Source organism: Danio rerio, chromosome 5 (genome assembly GCF_049306965.1).
Source record: "Danio rerio strain Tuebingen ecotype United States chromosome 5, GRCz12tu, whole genome shotgun sequence".
In the NCBI taxonomy this organism is placed as follows: Eukaryota; Metazoa; Chordata; class Actinopteri; order Cypriniformes; family Danionidae; genus Danio; species Danio rerio.
The window spans coordinates 24,379,155-24,396,596 of record NC_133180.1 but is presented as its reverse complement, the minus strand read 5'-3'; the positions used below and the strand labels follow the sequence as shown (position 1 = coordinate 24,396,596).

General features: G+C 33.5%; 1 protein-coding gene across 1 annotated transcript; it reads left to right on the top strand.

The window, feature by feature from the left end:
- The first annotated feature begins 1,029 nt into the window (after positions 1-1,029).
- On the top strand, positions 1,030-13,776 carry gbgt1l1 (globoside alpha-1,3-N-acetylgalactosaminyltransferase 1, like 1). Its single transcript, NM_200329.1, is given in 6 exon segments — positions 1,030-1,110; positions 1,910-2,024; positions 3,906-3,941; positions 8,820-8,843; positions 10,267-10,401; positions 12,464-13,776. Coding segments are annotated over 5 exon segments (951 nt in total). The 5' UTR covers positions 1,030-1,110; positions 1,910-1,959; the 3' UTR covers positions 13,155-13,776.
- Positions 13,777-17,442: the final 3,666 nt, after the last annotated feature.

The window sequence follows — 17,442 nt, the reverse complement described above, 5'->3', positions numbered from 1 at the left end:
TTCAGGTTTAGGCAAAAAAAGAAATTAAATATAATAAATGAATAAGTAAGCAAGCAATTAAAGCAAGCAAGTAAATAAAGAAATAAATACTGAAAAACGTTTCACTTGTGAGGATGGTAATATTTAAGAGGTTTAATGTTCGTGTTGAAGTCTTGACTACATTACAACATGGAGTTTAGATATAAAACGTTACATTACAATTAATGAAGCCGAACAGTGTAACAAATACAAACAATTTATATAGGCTATTCTAATTTTTGTTATTTCTTATTTTCCGAATTTCACATTCAAATATAAATAAATAAATAAATAAATAAATAAATAATATCCATTTCTAATCAACCCAGGGCATGCAGGCTTAAGCTGTAAATTCGTGGGCAGGAAAAATGTCTTCTTCCCTTGAAATAGGCGTCAAGAAAAGCAATGCCAAGTACAACAAATGTAAAAAAAAAATTTGGAGGAGATATAAACAATATCACAGGAGTACATTAAATAATATACGGGTTTGTATAATTCGCATAGCTTTTAGATTTTTTTGAAGGTAATATGGACTCAGTATAATGCTTTACCTCATTTTAAATGCAATAAAACTTGTATTTTTACCTGAAATTTTACATTTATGAAAAATCTGGTAATTAAAATAAGAAGTAAATAAACACTGTGTGGGTCTTTTTGTCTGTTTTTCAAAATTCTTAAAAGAATATCTTCCCAATGTAAACCAATGTTTTCGTCAATATTGACAGCAATAGAGTCAATTACATTTCTTAATTTACATTTCGCCATAAATGACACATAAGGGCAATGCCAAAATAAAAGAACAGCGCTCTCTGGCAAAGCTACACCTTAACTTAGGCCTACATTTGTATCTTTAAAAAAATTAAGTTAAATAACGTTTGGCCGGATATATTCTGTGAACTAAACCAAAAATCTGTTGACGATTCTAATTAGCACAGGTGTGTGTTCTGACGTCACACTTAGGTGTGGGTGGTTTGGTCCACTGCAGACTGCAGCGAGACGCTCCTCCTCATCATCTCAAGCAGAGAGAACAATCGACTGTTCAAATCCTGAATGTTGCTGATTCCTGGCAGAAGCGTGCAGCACAAAAACATTGTAAGTTCCTAAACCGTTGTTGAAAAAAAGTTTAATCTCAGCACAGCCCTTCGAATGATCCCAGCCTTTTGAATGTGTGGTAAAATAATAATTCAAACGACTCATGGTTGATTTAATGCAGTGGCGTACATAGAGTGAAGCTAATGTATTAAAACTTAGTTTCTGTTTTCGTATTAAGAAAAAAGCGGCCATTCGGAAAACTACAATGCACCTGTTATTTAAAATATGATAATTAGGCTACACACAGAAAACTATAATAAACGGATTAGATCCTAAAACAAATCACTGCACAAAATCCACTCATGCAGGCACCCACGTGAAAAACCTACAACCCCGCCGTCCAAACAACTTTTTTAGCCTTTAATGAATATTTTTTACAACTAATAAAATGTGCGGAATATCTTTTTTTATTCCCTAGAGCAATAAAATAACTGAATTTCAAACTAATCAGATTATTAATCGTAAAATGAACAAATGCAGACATTTAAAATAATATTTTAGGAAATGCTAATATTTTAAGGATAATGGGGCATATTTGTGGTCTAACAAATTCAAGGCAGAACCAGTTTATGCATTGTGCAATATTCCGGTCATTTGTTGTACAGTTTGTTTAACAGGTTGTATGGTGTGTCGAAGCACACATATTAGTCTTTGGCTGTCAGCAGTGTGTGTACGTTTCATCCAGTTGTCATGGTTGTCTTCATGTACGCCCCACCCTCGCCCGACTGTATTTGACTTTGAAATCTGCAGCATGACAACATGCTCTTCCATGTCCGATATTTTCACTCTCATTTTTCAGATCAATTAATCAAGTGAATTCGGACAAACAGCCCAGCTGATACGGCAATAATGCGAATCCGTCAGAGCTCAAATTTCTTTCTTCTTGGGGTGACTGCTGGCTTGACACTGACTGGGTATGTACGGCTTTTTACAAATCTTAAAAGACTTAAACTTTGATAATTGAATGTTAAGTGAATGTTATATTCAAGGCAGAAGCAGTAGACATTTTTTTTTTTTTGACGTTTTATTAAAATATTAACAGATGTTTGTCATCTGGTTGGGAACTCATAGGTGTAATAGCTGAATCCTTTAGCTGTTTGCATGAGGTGGAAGATTGTTAGTTATGAACAGATACTTGGTGGTTAAATTTTTACTCAAAGTAATGCATTTTTATGTACAAAGCGCTGTAACCTTCAACGGTCCATAAAACCAGTTCTGTGGGTTAAATCCCTTTCATTTGAGAGGTATATTGTTGAAGCTAAAATGAAGTATTGCACAGAGAACCAATGAATCTGATGTTTGTTTGCTCCAATCCCTAAGACCCATTTCAAAAGACTTTTATGCGTGTGTGTTTGTCAGGAACTCCTATTTACATTCTATGACTAAACCTTTTGTAAAATGAGTTACAACTATATTCTGTGAAACCAGGCATTATATAGTATTAAAAAAATATTAAAACCCAATTTAACAATTTTGTACAAATTCACCCACACACACTAAATTCATTGTGTATATATATATATATATATATATATATATATATATATATATATATATATATATATATATATATATATATATACTCTACTGCTGGATTTGCTTTTTGTGCTTTAGTCAGTAAGTCTTTTTCTTTGTCTGCTCTTCTGTATTGCATAACTGTGTCCTGATTTATCTGAGCTGACTAGTTTATGGGGACATCAATAATTGCCCTAATCTGAATAAGACAATAATATGATTAAGGTGTTTACAAGAGCTGTTTTTTTTTTATGTTCCTTTCATCGTCCCATTTAACATGTTAAAGCACATAGTTCGATTAACATCATTGCATCACCATACTATCCACATTTTATCTGAAGTTTTATGCAATTCCGGGTGTTTCATTTTTAGTTTGTCGACTTTAACTGCAGTTTGGCACTTTCGCTTTCATTCAGGAACATTTCATGCATGCCCCCCATGACAAATGAGGTATTGGATGTGAGTATAAACTGCTGGAAGAGTGTTGTTTAATGGAATTTTATTCCGCGCATCGTATGGGGGAGAAAAAAAAAACTCTGCATTTCATGGTGCAGGTGACTGTGGTCCTTCACTGGGTGCAAAGAATAGTGTCACACAGGCAGTGTGTGTATAAACTATCCTGTCCAAAAAAATACGGTGAAAAATCTGCATGATGATATTAGTTTAGGGTGTTTACATGTCTGTACTCTACTTCAATAATGCGACTAAAATTGGCATACTCGCGTCTTCATTTAATTTCTGTTTAATTCAATTATGACCTTAATCTGATTAAATTATTTGTAATTTGTCGTTATTTACATGGTCAACTCTTAATCAGAGTACTGTCTTAATTGTATTAAAATCGGATTGTTGGTGTCCATGTAAACATACTCTGTGATATAGAAATGCTATGGATTAAGTTTAGCCTTTTCATTAAAAAATATATATATATTATAGCTAAACACACAATACTAAGATTGAATGAAAGATTTGTGGAAAGATCCTGTTGGCTGTTTGATTTGCTGGACCAGCCTGAAGCATCATTTATGATTGTTTTTGTTGTTAGATTTAGTGGTATTTTATTGAGACATGGATTTAATACTTGCCCCATGTAGGAATATATAGGTTGTTCTTAAAATATAGTTTGTGCATCTCAGGGTGATGTACAAATATGAATAAAAAGATACAACATGAACATACTTTTAAAACATAACTCCTCCTCCTTTTTAAAAGCGTTTGAGCATCCATATGCATTTCCAAAATGATCTGAGCTTATGGGATTATTATGTTTTGTTTTTCAGGCTGATTTTCTTTGGCTACACCACTATATGGTTCAGGTAAGAAGACCATCTATATACATAATTCTTGTTTATGTGGATATGTTCAGGGTTTTACTGAAATGTAAGTTTTGTAAAGGCTTTATTCCAACACAATTAAAATTATCCCAACATTCTCAGCACCAATAGGGCTTCACAATATATTGTTAGCAAGGGGTGTGGGAATTTTAGCATCAATATCGCAATGTGTGCATCCACAATAGTCACAGTTTTTAAACGACACTTTATTTCATCATAAAAAAAGATTCTTACATTCAACATCATCACACATAATGGCCAACTTTGTTGATAATTAATGTTGTTTAGGATTCTTACAGTCATCATCATGCATAATAGCCAACTTTGTTGATAATTAATGTTGCCAAAGGTCATTTGCTGTATGATTGCCTAATTAATGATTGGCATGATGGTCTTGAACTGTATAATCTTTCAACTTTTAACATAAAACAGGTATGTGGCCTGTAATAGCCAGATAATGTAATATTTCAAATTTCTCTTGACAATCATCAGCATCAGCTGTGCATAAACAGGGATCCAGCCAATATGTTGTATACTGTACATTGCTTCAATGATATTTGTAAAAAGATCAGTTGATTTGTACAAATGTTTGCTTAGAAAAAACTATGTATTATGTAATATCTTGACAACCTAATCACATGTTAACCAAATTGAGTTATCAGATACTGTTCATCAAAATTCATGTTTCCTAATACAAATATACATGTACATACATTTTTTTTTATAAAAGATACACCAGTCCACCTCTAATTTAATGTCACTTGTTAGTGGATAATATTTATTTCATAAAATTCCCACACCCTTGCTGTTCTGCCATGCAAGAAACATTTTTTTTTTTTTGCAAAAACACTCACCAGATTTATCTTCACATCTTAGCTACTTCCCTTGTTTTGCATGAATTTGGGTCCCACATACAAACATTCTTACTCGCATAATACGGATGCTAACTAACCCTTCCTCCACGGGCATATATTTACTTTTGATATTGGTGGGACCTAATTTAAATCTCAATCTTATTTTTTTATAATCAACGTGGAGGCCAAAAACGAAAAAGATTGTTGATTATTTACACAGCCATGGTTACTATTATATTAGCCAACTTGACTTTAAGTGACTTACACTTTTCTTTGAAATGTAGCTCATTATGTCCTCATCTCAATAGGGTAAATCCACACAGACTTTAAATTTCAGTCAGCCAGCCCCAGAGCTCCTTCCTAATTGTCATCCCACACAAAATCGCAGCATTTAAGATAAACAAGAAGCACTGCATTAAATTATATTTACTGCACCATGTGTTTAAAATGTGGAAATGAATTTTATCCCAGTATTTTCAATGGAATTTCTGTGCTCTTCTGCTGCTAATGACGAAGCTGGTGATTACACTAAGAGTTTTTGTCTCTTTTTACTCTTTAACAACCAAATGGATGCCTATTTAACGGATTATATTTGAATTACACTACAAGGTCGACACTGTAAAAGAAACCTTATGAAATTTAAAATAGTCAAAAACACTAGCTGTGCATATAGCCCATTGAGTCTTGCACAGTAAAAATATCCTTGCAGTTTTGGCATTTGTACATTTAAATTAATGAGAGTTGACTGAGCATTATTATTTTATTTTGGAGGCAATTAAATTATTGATGAGGACATTTCAGTAATTAGTAGATATTGGTAGGGCCCAATTTGAAATTCAATAACAAAATTATCAGTATTCACACTGGCGTGTAAGGGAAAAATAAAATATAGGCTATTACAATTTAATACTTAGGCCGATTTCAATAAATTTTATTTACTTATTTAATTTTTTTGTAGTATGAAAATGTTACAGAAAAAGTGAAACATTTATGCCTTTTAGAAGGTCTATTTCTAAACACCATTTTGAAGAATGATGTGGAGAGTGTGTCAAGACAGCAAGTTGATGTTTTCAAAAGTTCATACAATCTCTTCCAATATTTAACTGTCAATTGCATTGAAATCAGATATAATGTCTGATTACTTATATTTTAATTGAGCCTGTGTTATGTCAGCTCATCTTTGCTGATTGGATAAGCTGAATGCCTTCCTGATAATGTTGATCTTATCAGTGCAGAAATGAGCAAACTCAATAGGATTGCTTTCAGAGAGAAATTAACTTGTTTAAGTGTTGCACGAGTTATACGGTTTAAAAAGAAAGTTGCCTAGCAATGTTTAGTTCCACCCTGAAAGCATGGATACTGTCTTTATAAATGTATTAATAGACTACAACTTTCGTCTTTCTTCATATGTGCTCCACTTTCAGTATTTATGCTCTGCTGTTGAGATTCTCCAAGGTGTTTTTTTTTTTTTTTTTTTTTTTTTGTCTCCCAGTCTTCTTTATGACTTTAACAGGAGTAATCAGCAGACTCTGCAGATATGCTTTGTGTCATTGATATGACCTTACAGTGTTCTTATTTAGGCATCTTTTTCTGACAGAGAGTTCAATGTATCAGAGTACTGTATAAAGATAAAGACAGTGTAAATATTATTTCCTTTGGGGTGAATAACATTTCATTCACACTAAAATTCCTGTGAAATCAAAATAAAGTTTTTTTGTTTTTTTAAGATAGAAGTTTTTAGTAGAATATCTAAAAGCTAGTGTGCTCTAAAACTGTGACAATTTGCATTTAGAAGATATAAACATCCAAAGCTTTGATAATTCTACCTAAATGTTTTTAACATCACATTCAGCCAACGTTTTTTGACAACACCTCATAATTCAGGTTCTCATCAAAACTCCTGTTTTTAACCAATTATGTTCACATAAAGCTGTATTTTAAAGCAGACAAACGTTAAGTCTGACTCCGCATTAGTAGCATTATAGACTGTGGTTGTCATATGTTAGGGAATAACAGTTAAAAACAAGGACCCAGAATGTTGGACACAGACCAGGAGTCAGAGATACAATTAAATAAAGAACTTTACTAAAGAAAATAGTTTGTAGTTTTTTTTGTTTTTGTTTTTTGCTGAAGCCAGCTTCAACCCTCACACAGTTTGTAAGCCACTCTGTGTACAACAACTATTAGAAAGTCACTGACCACATCAAACGTATAAAGATGGGTATAAAGATTGTGGTTGGTCGAAACAGATAAACTTGGACAATCTCAACATGTACATAACATGTACACTTAGGTCAGGCATAATATTTTTGAGGTGAGATTCAGCTTCGGTCTTCTAGTCTTCCTCGATAAATACACATACACACGAATGCTACTTCAAGGATGTCTAGTTTAAGTATGCTATTAGTACAGTACACACTATATATTTAGTTTTAATACAACTTAAAACACAACAAACTTGGTTTCAATTTTATATTGGTGTTGCAGTTCTCACAGTCCCTCGGCATTCCACATTTGAGGTCCCAATGACCTCTTGTCCTGGCCTGGTAACCCTGACTAATCAGAAAGAGCAATGGCACTCATATTTTTCCAGTTTTACTCTAAAGAGGGATGACATTAAGGTCATCATATAATCTAGTCACTTAAACACAGTTTAAGCTTTACTATTAATCATATCACAGAAATAATATATTCCAATCCATCTTGTAGTATCATATGGATCCCAAATCCTTCACATGAGTCTGATGCACTCGAGTTAAATAACTCTGAATGGAAAATTTGTGATGTAGACTAAACAGAATTGTCTGTTTTTATTTAAAAAAAAAAAAAAAAAAGGGGGAGAAGCTACTCTGTCCAGCCCTGTCTTTCTGGTTTAGTTAAGGTTAAGTCAAACATTGAATAAAATTTTTTATAAGTAAATCTAGAGTGTGTGGTTGTGGGTGGTCCTTATACATGTAAAGTCACATCATAATCTGTCATAATTATTTTAAAGCATTGATTTCTGCATTATCAGTGTGAATATTATAATCCCCAGCAATAGTGAAACTGTCAAATTCAGAGGTTATTATTGATTGTCCTGTGGATGCCCATCCAGCTGCAACCCTTCACTGTGAAACACTCATACACACTCATTCACACACATACACTACTGACAATTTTAGCTTACCCAATTCACCTGTACCGCATGTCTTTGAACTTGTGGGTTAAACTGGAGCACCCGGAGGAAACCCACGCCAACACAGGGAGAACATGCAAACTCCTCAGAAATGCCAACTGACCCAGTCGAGGCTCGAACCAGTGACCTACTTGCTCTTTGCGCAACCTACTGCACCACCGCGTCGTCTTACTCAAACATTTAAAGGACAAATGGTCACCAAGTAATGCATTCTTATGCAAATAGAGCTGCAATGCCTTCACCTCTCCTTCCGGCTCTGCAGACATGATAAAATAAAGTAAAAGTTTGGAGGGGCTGATTCATTGAAGACTGCTGCACTACTGTCATCTATCCAAGTTTCACATACATGCATAAAATCCAAGCAATTTGTATTGATAATATCATTGACTAGAAGTGACTTATTGTTATGTGAATGGATGTTTAAAGGTGCTTACTTAACAGTTTCAGTTATTGTCCCTGCTGTAGTCTCTGATTTACATTTAATAGGCATCAGTTTTAGATTGCTTTGCTACATGGCTTGAAAAAGCCTCACATTTTCTATCACATATTAAAACAGAGATGTAGGCTTAAAGAAAGCCACAGGCAAACTGGGATCTGCCTGTTCTGTAAACATTTGGTTAAGTTATTGTTATTAAAGCAGGCACTGACACGCGTCACTGAAAGCTCTAATAGTTGCTTTACAAATCATAAAGCTCTGGTTATCTGTGTACAGTTCCTCTACCTAGGCTGAGATTTCAATGGTGATTTTCAATTTTTTTTACAGCTAAGAATGTAAACGTTTGTGTAGATTTATATATTTAATTTTTGCATAATTGTGTTTTTGGTTTGCAGAAGTCAACAAATGGACAACTTTGGGTGAGTACTCATTTAATCCATGCCCAAAGAAGCCATTGTTTGAAGCAGTGTTTCTCAGCCACGTTCCTGAAGGGCCACCAGCTCTGCACATTTTCAATATCTCCTTAACCAAATACACCAGATTTAGATAACCAGCCCATCCTCAGTATTAGTAGATACAGAAAGACCTGTAATGTTTGTGACAGACAAATAAAACATCTAAAACATGCTATGTTGGTGGTCCTCCAGGAACGTGGTTGAGAAACTCTGATTTAGAGGGTTTATTGTTTTTTTTTTAAATGGATATTCATAACAATTATTTTATTGAGAAAATACATCAGGACCAACAAAAATATATATTGATGTTGATCTAATTATATAATTTGTCAACCAAGCAATGCTATTGTGATTAGCAGAATGGTTGAGACAGAGAGACACATTGGCACAGTAATACAGATGTAATGCTCAAACTGTAGGTCAGTGGTAGGTAACCTGTGGCTCTTTGATCAAAAATACGTGGCCCTCCTGCTGTCTTCCTTCAATAATATTTTACCATTTTAAAAAAATCTAACCATCACTAGAAATCTGTTTCCTATCGAAAATACAATTACAATTCCCTCTTTTTGCAATTGTGTTTTTAGAGCAAAATAAGAACTCTGTTAACAATAAAAAGACGTTCTTCATTCATGCACTTGCTCAACATGTGATGCTTAATATTTGTTTATTTTTAAGTTGTGCATAGACAAAAATTAAGGTGTTGTTTAAACCTGTATTATTTATTGTAGTAATACCGTAGCAAATGCATTTTGAAGAGGCATTTTGAGATAAATATACATCCAAATGGCTCTTAAAAAAAAAAAAAGGTGTTTGCTAAAAAAAATCAGAAATGGCTCTTTGTTCAAAAAAGGTTCCCGCCCTCTGCTGTAGGTGAACATTTCTAAATGCCTTTACAATAGCTTTGAATGTGGCACAACCATTCAAAATCAAATACAATGTTTGATCCGTTCAAGATCTGGCAAAATATAGTGTGTAATACCCTATATTGACTTTATTCTGCAATGCAGAAGTGTGCTCATTTTTGCTATTTTGTTTTAGAACTTCCAATTCAGTTGCCTATGGGAGAATTGACTATAAATGGCAGAAAAATGTGTTCATGACTATACATAAAAGGTAGAATAACATATTAAGAAAATATCTGTTTGCAACATCAAGCAGCATAACAAGTTGTTTTTAATGCCCAAATCATTGGAAGTGAAAAAGACGGAAGTCGAGATATTCCAAAATATTCCAATTGAAGCACCAACTGGTATGTGAAAATAAGGTCAATAACAACAGAATATAAACTGTTGAAAATAGTCTATTTTACTACTACATTTATTTACTTTGTTGCTCAGTACCACTGTTTGATTGTAATAGAATGAATGATTTTGTGTCTCTAATACAGTCGGACGGATGTTGTTACTTTGACACCATGGCTGGCCCCAGTTGTTTGGACGGGAACCTTTGACTCCAAAATGATTGACTCTATCTACAAACATCAAAACATCACTGTAGCGACCACAGTCTTCGCCCTGGGAAAGTAATGCATTTACAAACTGTACATTTCAAAATCTCTGATATAATTTTATTTAGTATTCATTTAGTGAAGATGAATTTTCAGTCATCATTACTACACTTTTCAATACCACATGTTCCTGTTGGTGCTCAAGAAACATTTCTTATTAGTATTTCTTTTAATATAACTTATTTTCTTTTAATATAAGTTTTGATTTATTTCCCCCCTCACTTCTGATCAAGACGTTATGTGGTCCAATTTGGTGATTCTATGTGAATTTTAGCCTTAGTGTCCAGTTCTTAGCCAACAGAAGTGCTCTTTTACTGATGAAGCTCATCTGCTTCAAGGTTTGACATGTTGTGTGTTCATAAATATTCCCCTGACTTCAGTTGTAACAAGTGGTTATTTTCAAGTTACTGTTGCTTTTTTCTATTAGCTTAAACCAGTCTGGTCATTCTCCCCTGACCGTTGGTCTTATTGAGCCAATTTTTACTCTAGAATTGCTGTATATTTGTGACCAAGGATCACAAAACCAGTCATAGGTGTCAATTTTCAGATGTTGAGATTTACACATAATCTGAATAATTTAAGGTGCTGTATTTGTTTTTGACTCTTCTAAAGCATAAAAATACCATAATATGTATGCAGATATATACACATGCTAAGTGAACATTCTTGTTTATCTCAAAAACAATGCTGAAGTCAGTAATTCTTGCTGAAAATATCAGTTTTGTGCTGGAACACTGTCTTTGTTTTGGGTCTTTTAACCCACCCACTGGCACTTTAGCCAATTATATTTCAGCGGGCCAGGTTGTCTTGTTAGAAAGCCACGTATTTCATTCATTCACTCAAAGGCTTTCAAAGCATGCGTACATAACCAAAATGCGACTTCCGGTGGACAGTAGCAGACTCCGAAATGAGACCCATACTTGGAGTGCTACATAAGGTTATTAATTATCAAATATTACGAACTTAAACATTAGTTGAGCAGGCAGAACGACAGAAATTTAAACACAGCCATTCAGAAGCACAGAATATCCACTGACTTGAGAAATTGTATGTTTTATAATCTAATTAAAACATATTAAACCTATTTAGCATTATTAAATGTAGATGCTGAATCACTGATATGTGTTGCAGTTCTAAAGTTCAGTTTCAAACGGTTTATTTTCAAGATCTGAGGTTAACTATCTGCTGCTGCTTTTAGTATTATGGCAGTAAATGTAATGTAAAATGGCATTCAAACTCGCATTGTTAGCATGTAACACTGACTGAAGCACATGAGGTGTACCTGAGGTGATCATTAACATAATACAATTCTAACTCAAGGTGTTGTTGAACAAAACTTTTTTTAATATGGAAAATATTCATTCTATCACGTGCCATTGCTTTTATTTAGAACACTCACTCCTGTTGGTTCTCAGCTTTCTGTGGATGTATGGTTTGTTGGGATATGCAAACATCTGACTGAGATGCAACTATTTGAATGTCTAAAATCTGAAAGTTAAAAAAATCGAAATATTGAGAATCTCTGATCGCCTTATAAAGTTGTCCAAATTACATTCTTAACGAAGCATATTTCTTTATTTATGTATATATATATATATATATATATATATATATATATATATTAGGGGTTTCCACCTTTATTTGATAGGACAGTGGAGTTGAGACAGGAATGCATAGGGAGCAGCGAGAGAGGGGAAGGAACGGCAAAGGACCTCGAGCCAGGAATTGAACTTGGGTTGCCGTGAGCATCTCAGTACTATATGCCAGCGCACTTTACCCCTTGGTTATTGGCACCAACAACAAGTCATATTTTTACTAAATGTCTTCATGTAACATGACATTTACTTTAATATTCTTATTTTTAAGTTTTTTTGACATAAAATAAAAATCAATCATTTTGACTCGTACAGTGTATTTTTGATTATTCTAAGGCACCTAAATTATCATTCTGATGCTCACTTTGGACAGTTGAACAGGTGTACCTAATAAGAGAGTGCAAATGGGTCAGTAGTATACATGTATACAATCATGCACAAAATGAGTTTTTTAATATCTATTCTTCTCATTTTTTTGTCAGATACACGCGTTTTCTCAAAGATTTTCTGGAGTCAGCGGAGGAGCATTACTTTGATGGATTTCGAGTCCATTATTACCTGTTCACGGATCAGCCTGAAGCAGTTCCTGAAGTAAAGATGGGTGAAAACCATCGTTTGACAGTCAGAAAGGTCCCAAGTTTGGACCGATGGCAGGACATCAGTATGGGCAGGATGGAGATACTGGAAAAACTAATAGCGGATGAACTGATGCATGAAGCCAACTATATATTCTGCCTTGACGTGGATACAAAGTTCTATGGCCGCTGGGGATCAGAGACTTTGGGTCGTCTGGTAGGGGTGATTCACCCTTGGTTTTTTGATTATCCAAGAGAATCATTTACATACGAGCGAAGACCGGAGTCTAAAGCATTCATTGCGATTGGGGAAGGTGATTATTATTACACTGCTGCCGCATTTGGTGGCACATTAGAGGAAATACATCGTCTCACCAAAACCTGCCGCGAGCAGCTGAACGCTGATCATGAAAACTCCATTGAGGCAATATGGCATGAGGAGTCTCACTTGAACAAGTATTTCCTTTACAACAAACCCACTAAGCTGCTGTCACCTGAGTATCTGTGGCGGGACATCAACATAAGTTCAGGACAAATAAGAATTGTTCGCTTCTCTCATGTGGCTAAAAACAATGCAGAGGTTCGTCCGAACTTGTAGCATATTTCAGGCTGTTTACATCCACGTCAGGAGGTTCATGTTTCTAACAAAAGCATCACCTTAATCATTTTGAGACACAAACTGGTCAAATCAATCATGATTGTGTTTTTTAATTGTCTGTTTACATTTAAATCTTGCATACATTACTGAATATGTCTGATATCTGAATTCATCTAAAACTTACTAAATGCTGATTAATAGTGTCATGACGAATTTCAAATATATGACTAAGTCAGATGAGCCATGTGTATAATATGTTAAAAAATATAATGTTGTGTAAATAATGTGAGCTGTGAATAAGTAGTATTTAATGATATTTAAAGCAATCACTGCCAATCTTAAATTAAGTGATATGTTAAGTCAAAATACAGATATGCGTATAATATTTATTTGACAATTATTATTTGCTTTACTAAAAAAAAATGTGCATATTAAAAAAACAACACTAACGCAAGAAACAAATAACAATAAATATTTATATTGTCTTTTTGTAAGCATGAACTATGGTTTTATGCTTTCAACTAGGTTTTTGGTTGTAATTTTAAGATGTAATTAAAATTCATTTACCTCCATCAAAAAAATTAATAAATGAAACCACTTTAATGGTAAATGCAGACTGTGGCTGAATGTACAACTGTTACAGATTGCATTTCTTAAACCATTGTATTTTTGTCAGTTTCGATATGGTACATTTAGGAAAATGTTATACTTGAAATAGAAAAAATACAATGTCTTGGTTTGAGCATGCATTTAACAACATTTACATTCACTCAGTACACTGTAAGCTGGAGGTTTACCTCATTATACATGTTGTGTTTGTAAATTTTGCACTGAAATATTTGTACCATGTGTACCAAATGTAAACCACTTTCTTAAAATGAAATAAATTGTATGGAAATATGTAAATCGTCTATTTGTCTAATTTTGTTTAAACATTGTACTTAAAAGTAACCAACATCAAATGTAATAGAAGTATAGACATTTTATAAAGCAAGAAAACTAATCACTAAATCATAAACTAAGAAAACAGTCTATTTATAACTTCTAATTAATAAATCATTAGTCATTTTTCCAAGTACTAATTAATAACTGAAATAACCCTAATATATCGCAGTATCTGGTGTCTGTTGTTGTGAAATTGTATTACAAAACTGCCACACCTGTAGTTCAACCAATTATTTACACACCAGTGTTTTACGTTGCCCGATTATGCAGGTCTTATTTAACCAAAGATAAGTCTGTAGGCTACAGAATACTCAAAAAACTAAAATCTATGTTTGCTCAAATGTTATTCAAACATTTGCTCTCCTTTGATGAATGAGTTGTGAAAATGGAAACAAAGTGCTCAGAAACTACTGCAAATATTTAGTGGGCAGTAACAGAGCTTTTGGCTTGCTAGTTTGAACATAAATGTTTTTTATTCACATTATTTTCCATGAGAGCCTTAAACATCCGGGTTCTGTATCATGAATATGAAAATGATTCTTTGGGGAAAGCCTTTTTGCTCCTTTAAGGCATTTATTTTTAGGAGAATATTACATTACACCATGTTACCCACATGAAAAATACCATAGTAATACTATAGTGTTTTTAAATCATAGAGTACTTGAATTAAATCTGCTGTAGTGATTCTATGGTTGCTGTGTTAACATACAAACTGTAGTAATATAAACCAAATACTTAAACCAACACTTCTTCATTTCTACTTTAGGCTATGATATGATGCTACAATATAACAGTTTACTGTAGTAAAATCCAAAGTGTACGGCAATATTCATTACAGTTATTAGTTCATACTACAGTATCCTATAGCATTCATTAACAGAGGTATAAATACTGTAATGTATACGTATAATACACTAGTATATACTAAATAAAGATTTTACAATTAAATATATTTCCATCTAGGATATCTACTATAGTTTATATCATGAAATGTGCTACACAAGCTTTATATAAAACATTACATAGACTAGACAATTGTGTTCTATTGTGTATTCTAATTGAAGGCTGGGTGTGTGTCAAACATGTACAGTACACACTCTTATGGAAATTAGAGACAGGCTCAATCCAGCGCAACAGTAAACGTGGCTTGGAGCTTTTCTTCGACAGAGAGACAAGATATGAGAATGTATGTCCATTACTGTGGTAATTGTACTCCAATCGGTGATCAAGTGAAACTGCAACTAATGCAAAGTCGTCAAAGTGAGTCTGACGACTTAATCTTAAAATAGAAAGAATCTCTGAATTCAGAGATGTATTTGTTTTCAAAGGTAAAACTCTTTATTTAGCCTATAAGAAGGCCACAGACTGTAGTGTAAAATGCAAACTGCGATTTCTAGTTTCTGCATAATGAATAAGTGGAAACACTGACGAGGGCCATCAGCATTGACCGCCCAGGAGAGGGCGCATTTCAACAATTTTTTAAAAACTACTGTACTGCAGTTCATTTAAAGAGATAGTTCAACCCCCCAATGACTTTCTTTTGTTAAAAGATGTTGTTTTAACAAAACAGTTGACTATGCAAGGGCCTATAGGGACACTTATTTTATTAATTATCAAATTTCTAGTTACAAACATCAAAATAAGTGACTTCAAAATAAGTCATCTTGAATCAAAAATCTGATTTGAACATGAGTATATTGTATATACTAATACTATTTTTTGTCTTAACTATCCCTTTTAAGTGTTAACACGTTACAAAATTAATCATAAGACAGCAATTTAACACATTTATACTGCAATTTACTACATTTCAAGATATTGCTTGAAAATAATAGCAGGTTTGGCATACTGTCCTGGGAGAGAACCCTGAGCTCCAAGATAATTGAGCCAAGGGCTCCCTTCTGGTCAATGAGCATAAGGGGGTACGAGATTAGGTAGTTCTCAAGAGCTCCCCCTGGTAAAGGAGGGGTAGAGGCGGGATTCTTCAATAAATGAAGATAAGGGATTGATGCAGGCTATTTAGTGAGTTTAAGATAACCCGATTGGCTTACTAATGATTATAGATGAGAGACTAGCCGCAATCAATCATATCGCGTACTCTTCTCAAAAACTTCACTTATTCACTAATCATTAAATATATTTTTAAAAATCTAAAAATAAAATATTAAATCAATTAGATGTGGCTGAACATGTACATAAATGTTAGACTTTCAATTATTTTACTACCTGTACAAAAATGGAAACTTGGGAATTATTTTGCAACAACATAGAAATGTTCTTGTCTTCTAAAGAAACTTGTATTGTTTAATGTTACTTGTTGGCGTTTTAGGTCATTTTAGTTATGACAATGTGTGGTTGTATAAAAGCATTTGCTAGAGTTAAGGAAGAATGAGTTGTTTGGACAGTTTAAATGTTTTTGTTGTGGCAAACGTACTAATTATTAAAAGTTTATATTATATTATTCTTAAATTAATAATTTATTATTATTTTATTAATATTAAAACAATGCATTCCATGTGCTTGATGAGGACCTGCCAGGATTTTTGTGGTTGTACCCAGCCATCAAGACTCTGATTCAGTCTCTAAGATGATGTTAGTATATTTAAATTATTTTTTAGAAAAATCACTTCACTGCCATATGCATGATTAATTCAAATTTCCATTTAACCACAGTATAGCTATGTTTTCACCAATTGGGACACAAAGCCAGTCTTAGGGCATGCCAGGACCAGTTACGCTTCCACTGTCACATTCAGGGCTTGATTGGGCCTCATCTGGGCTTCCTCTGGGAAAACAGCCAGGGCCAGTCGTATTCCTTGGTCCAAAGAGATTCAACTTGGGGATGAGGAGTGTTCAAAGGAGTGTGTAAACATTTCTACTCATTTCTCTTGCTATTTTTCATGTTATTTTATATTAAACAGCATATAGTGAGACTGGAGTGATTGTTAAAAAATCCTCAGATTGTGGAAAATTAACAGAATATCACTTTCTTTCAAAGGTAATGTCATGTCAATATTTTTATAAGCCTTTCGATTTAATAGTCAGCCATATAGTTATTTTGTTAATCCCTGCACTCTTAAAAAAAAAAGGTACTTATAAAAATTGTTCTCATAAAAAGGTACATAAGTGTTGGACAAATCCTTTATTACAATATCAATGGAAATAAATATTACTGTAAAGGCAAAGGGATTTGTAAATAATTCCCATATTAAAACATGAATCATCATTTAAAGAATGTTTAAAGAAACTCATAAACATTCATTATTAAGTTTTATAATACACAACAACTGGTAAAACTATAAGTATTGTAAACTAAACGTTTAAGTCCTTTTTAATAAACATT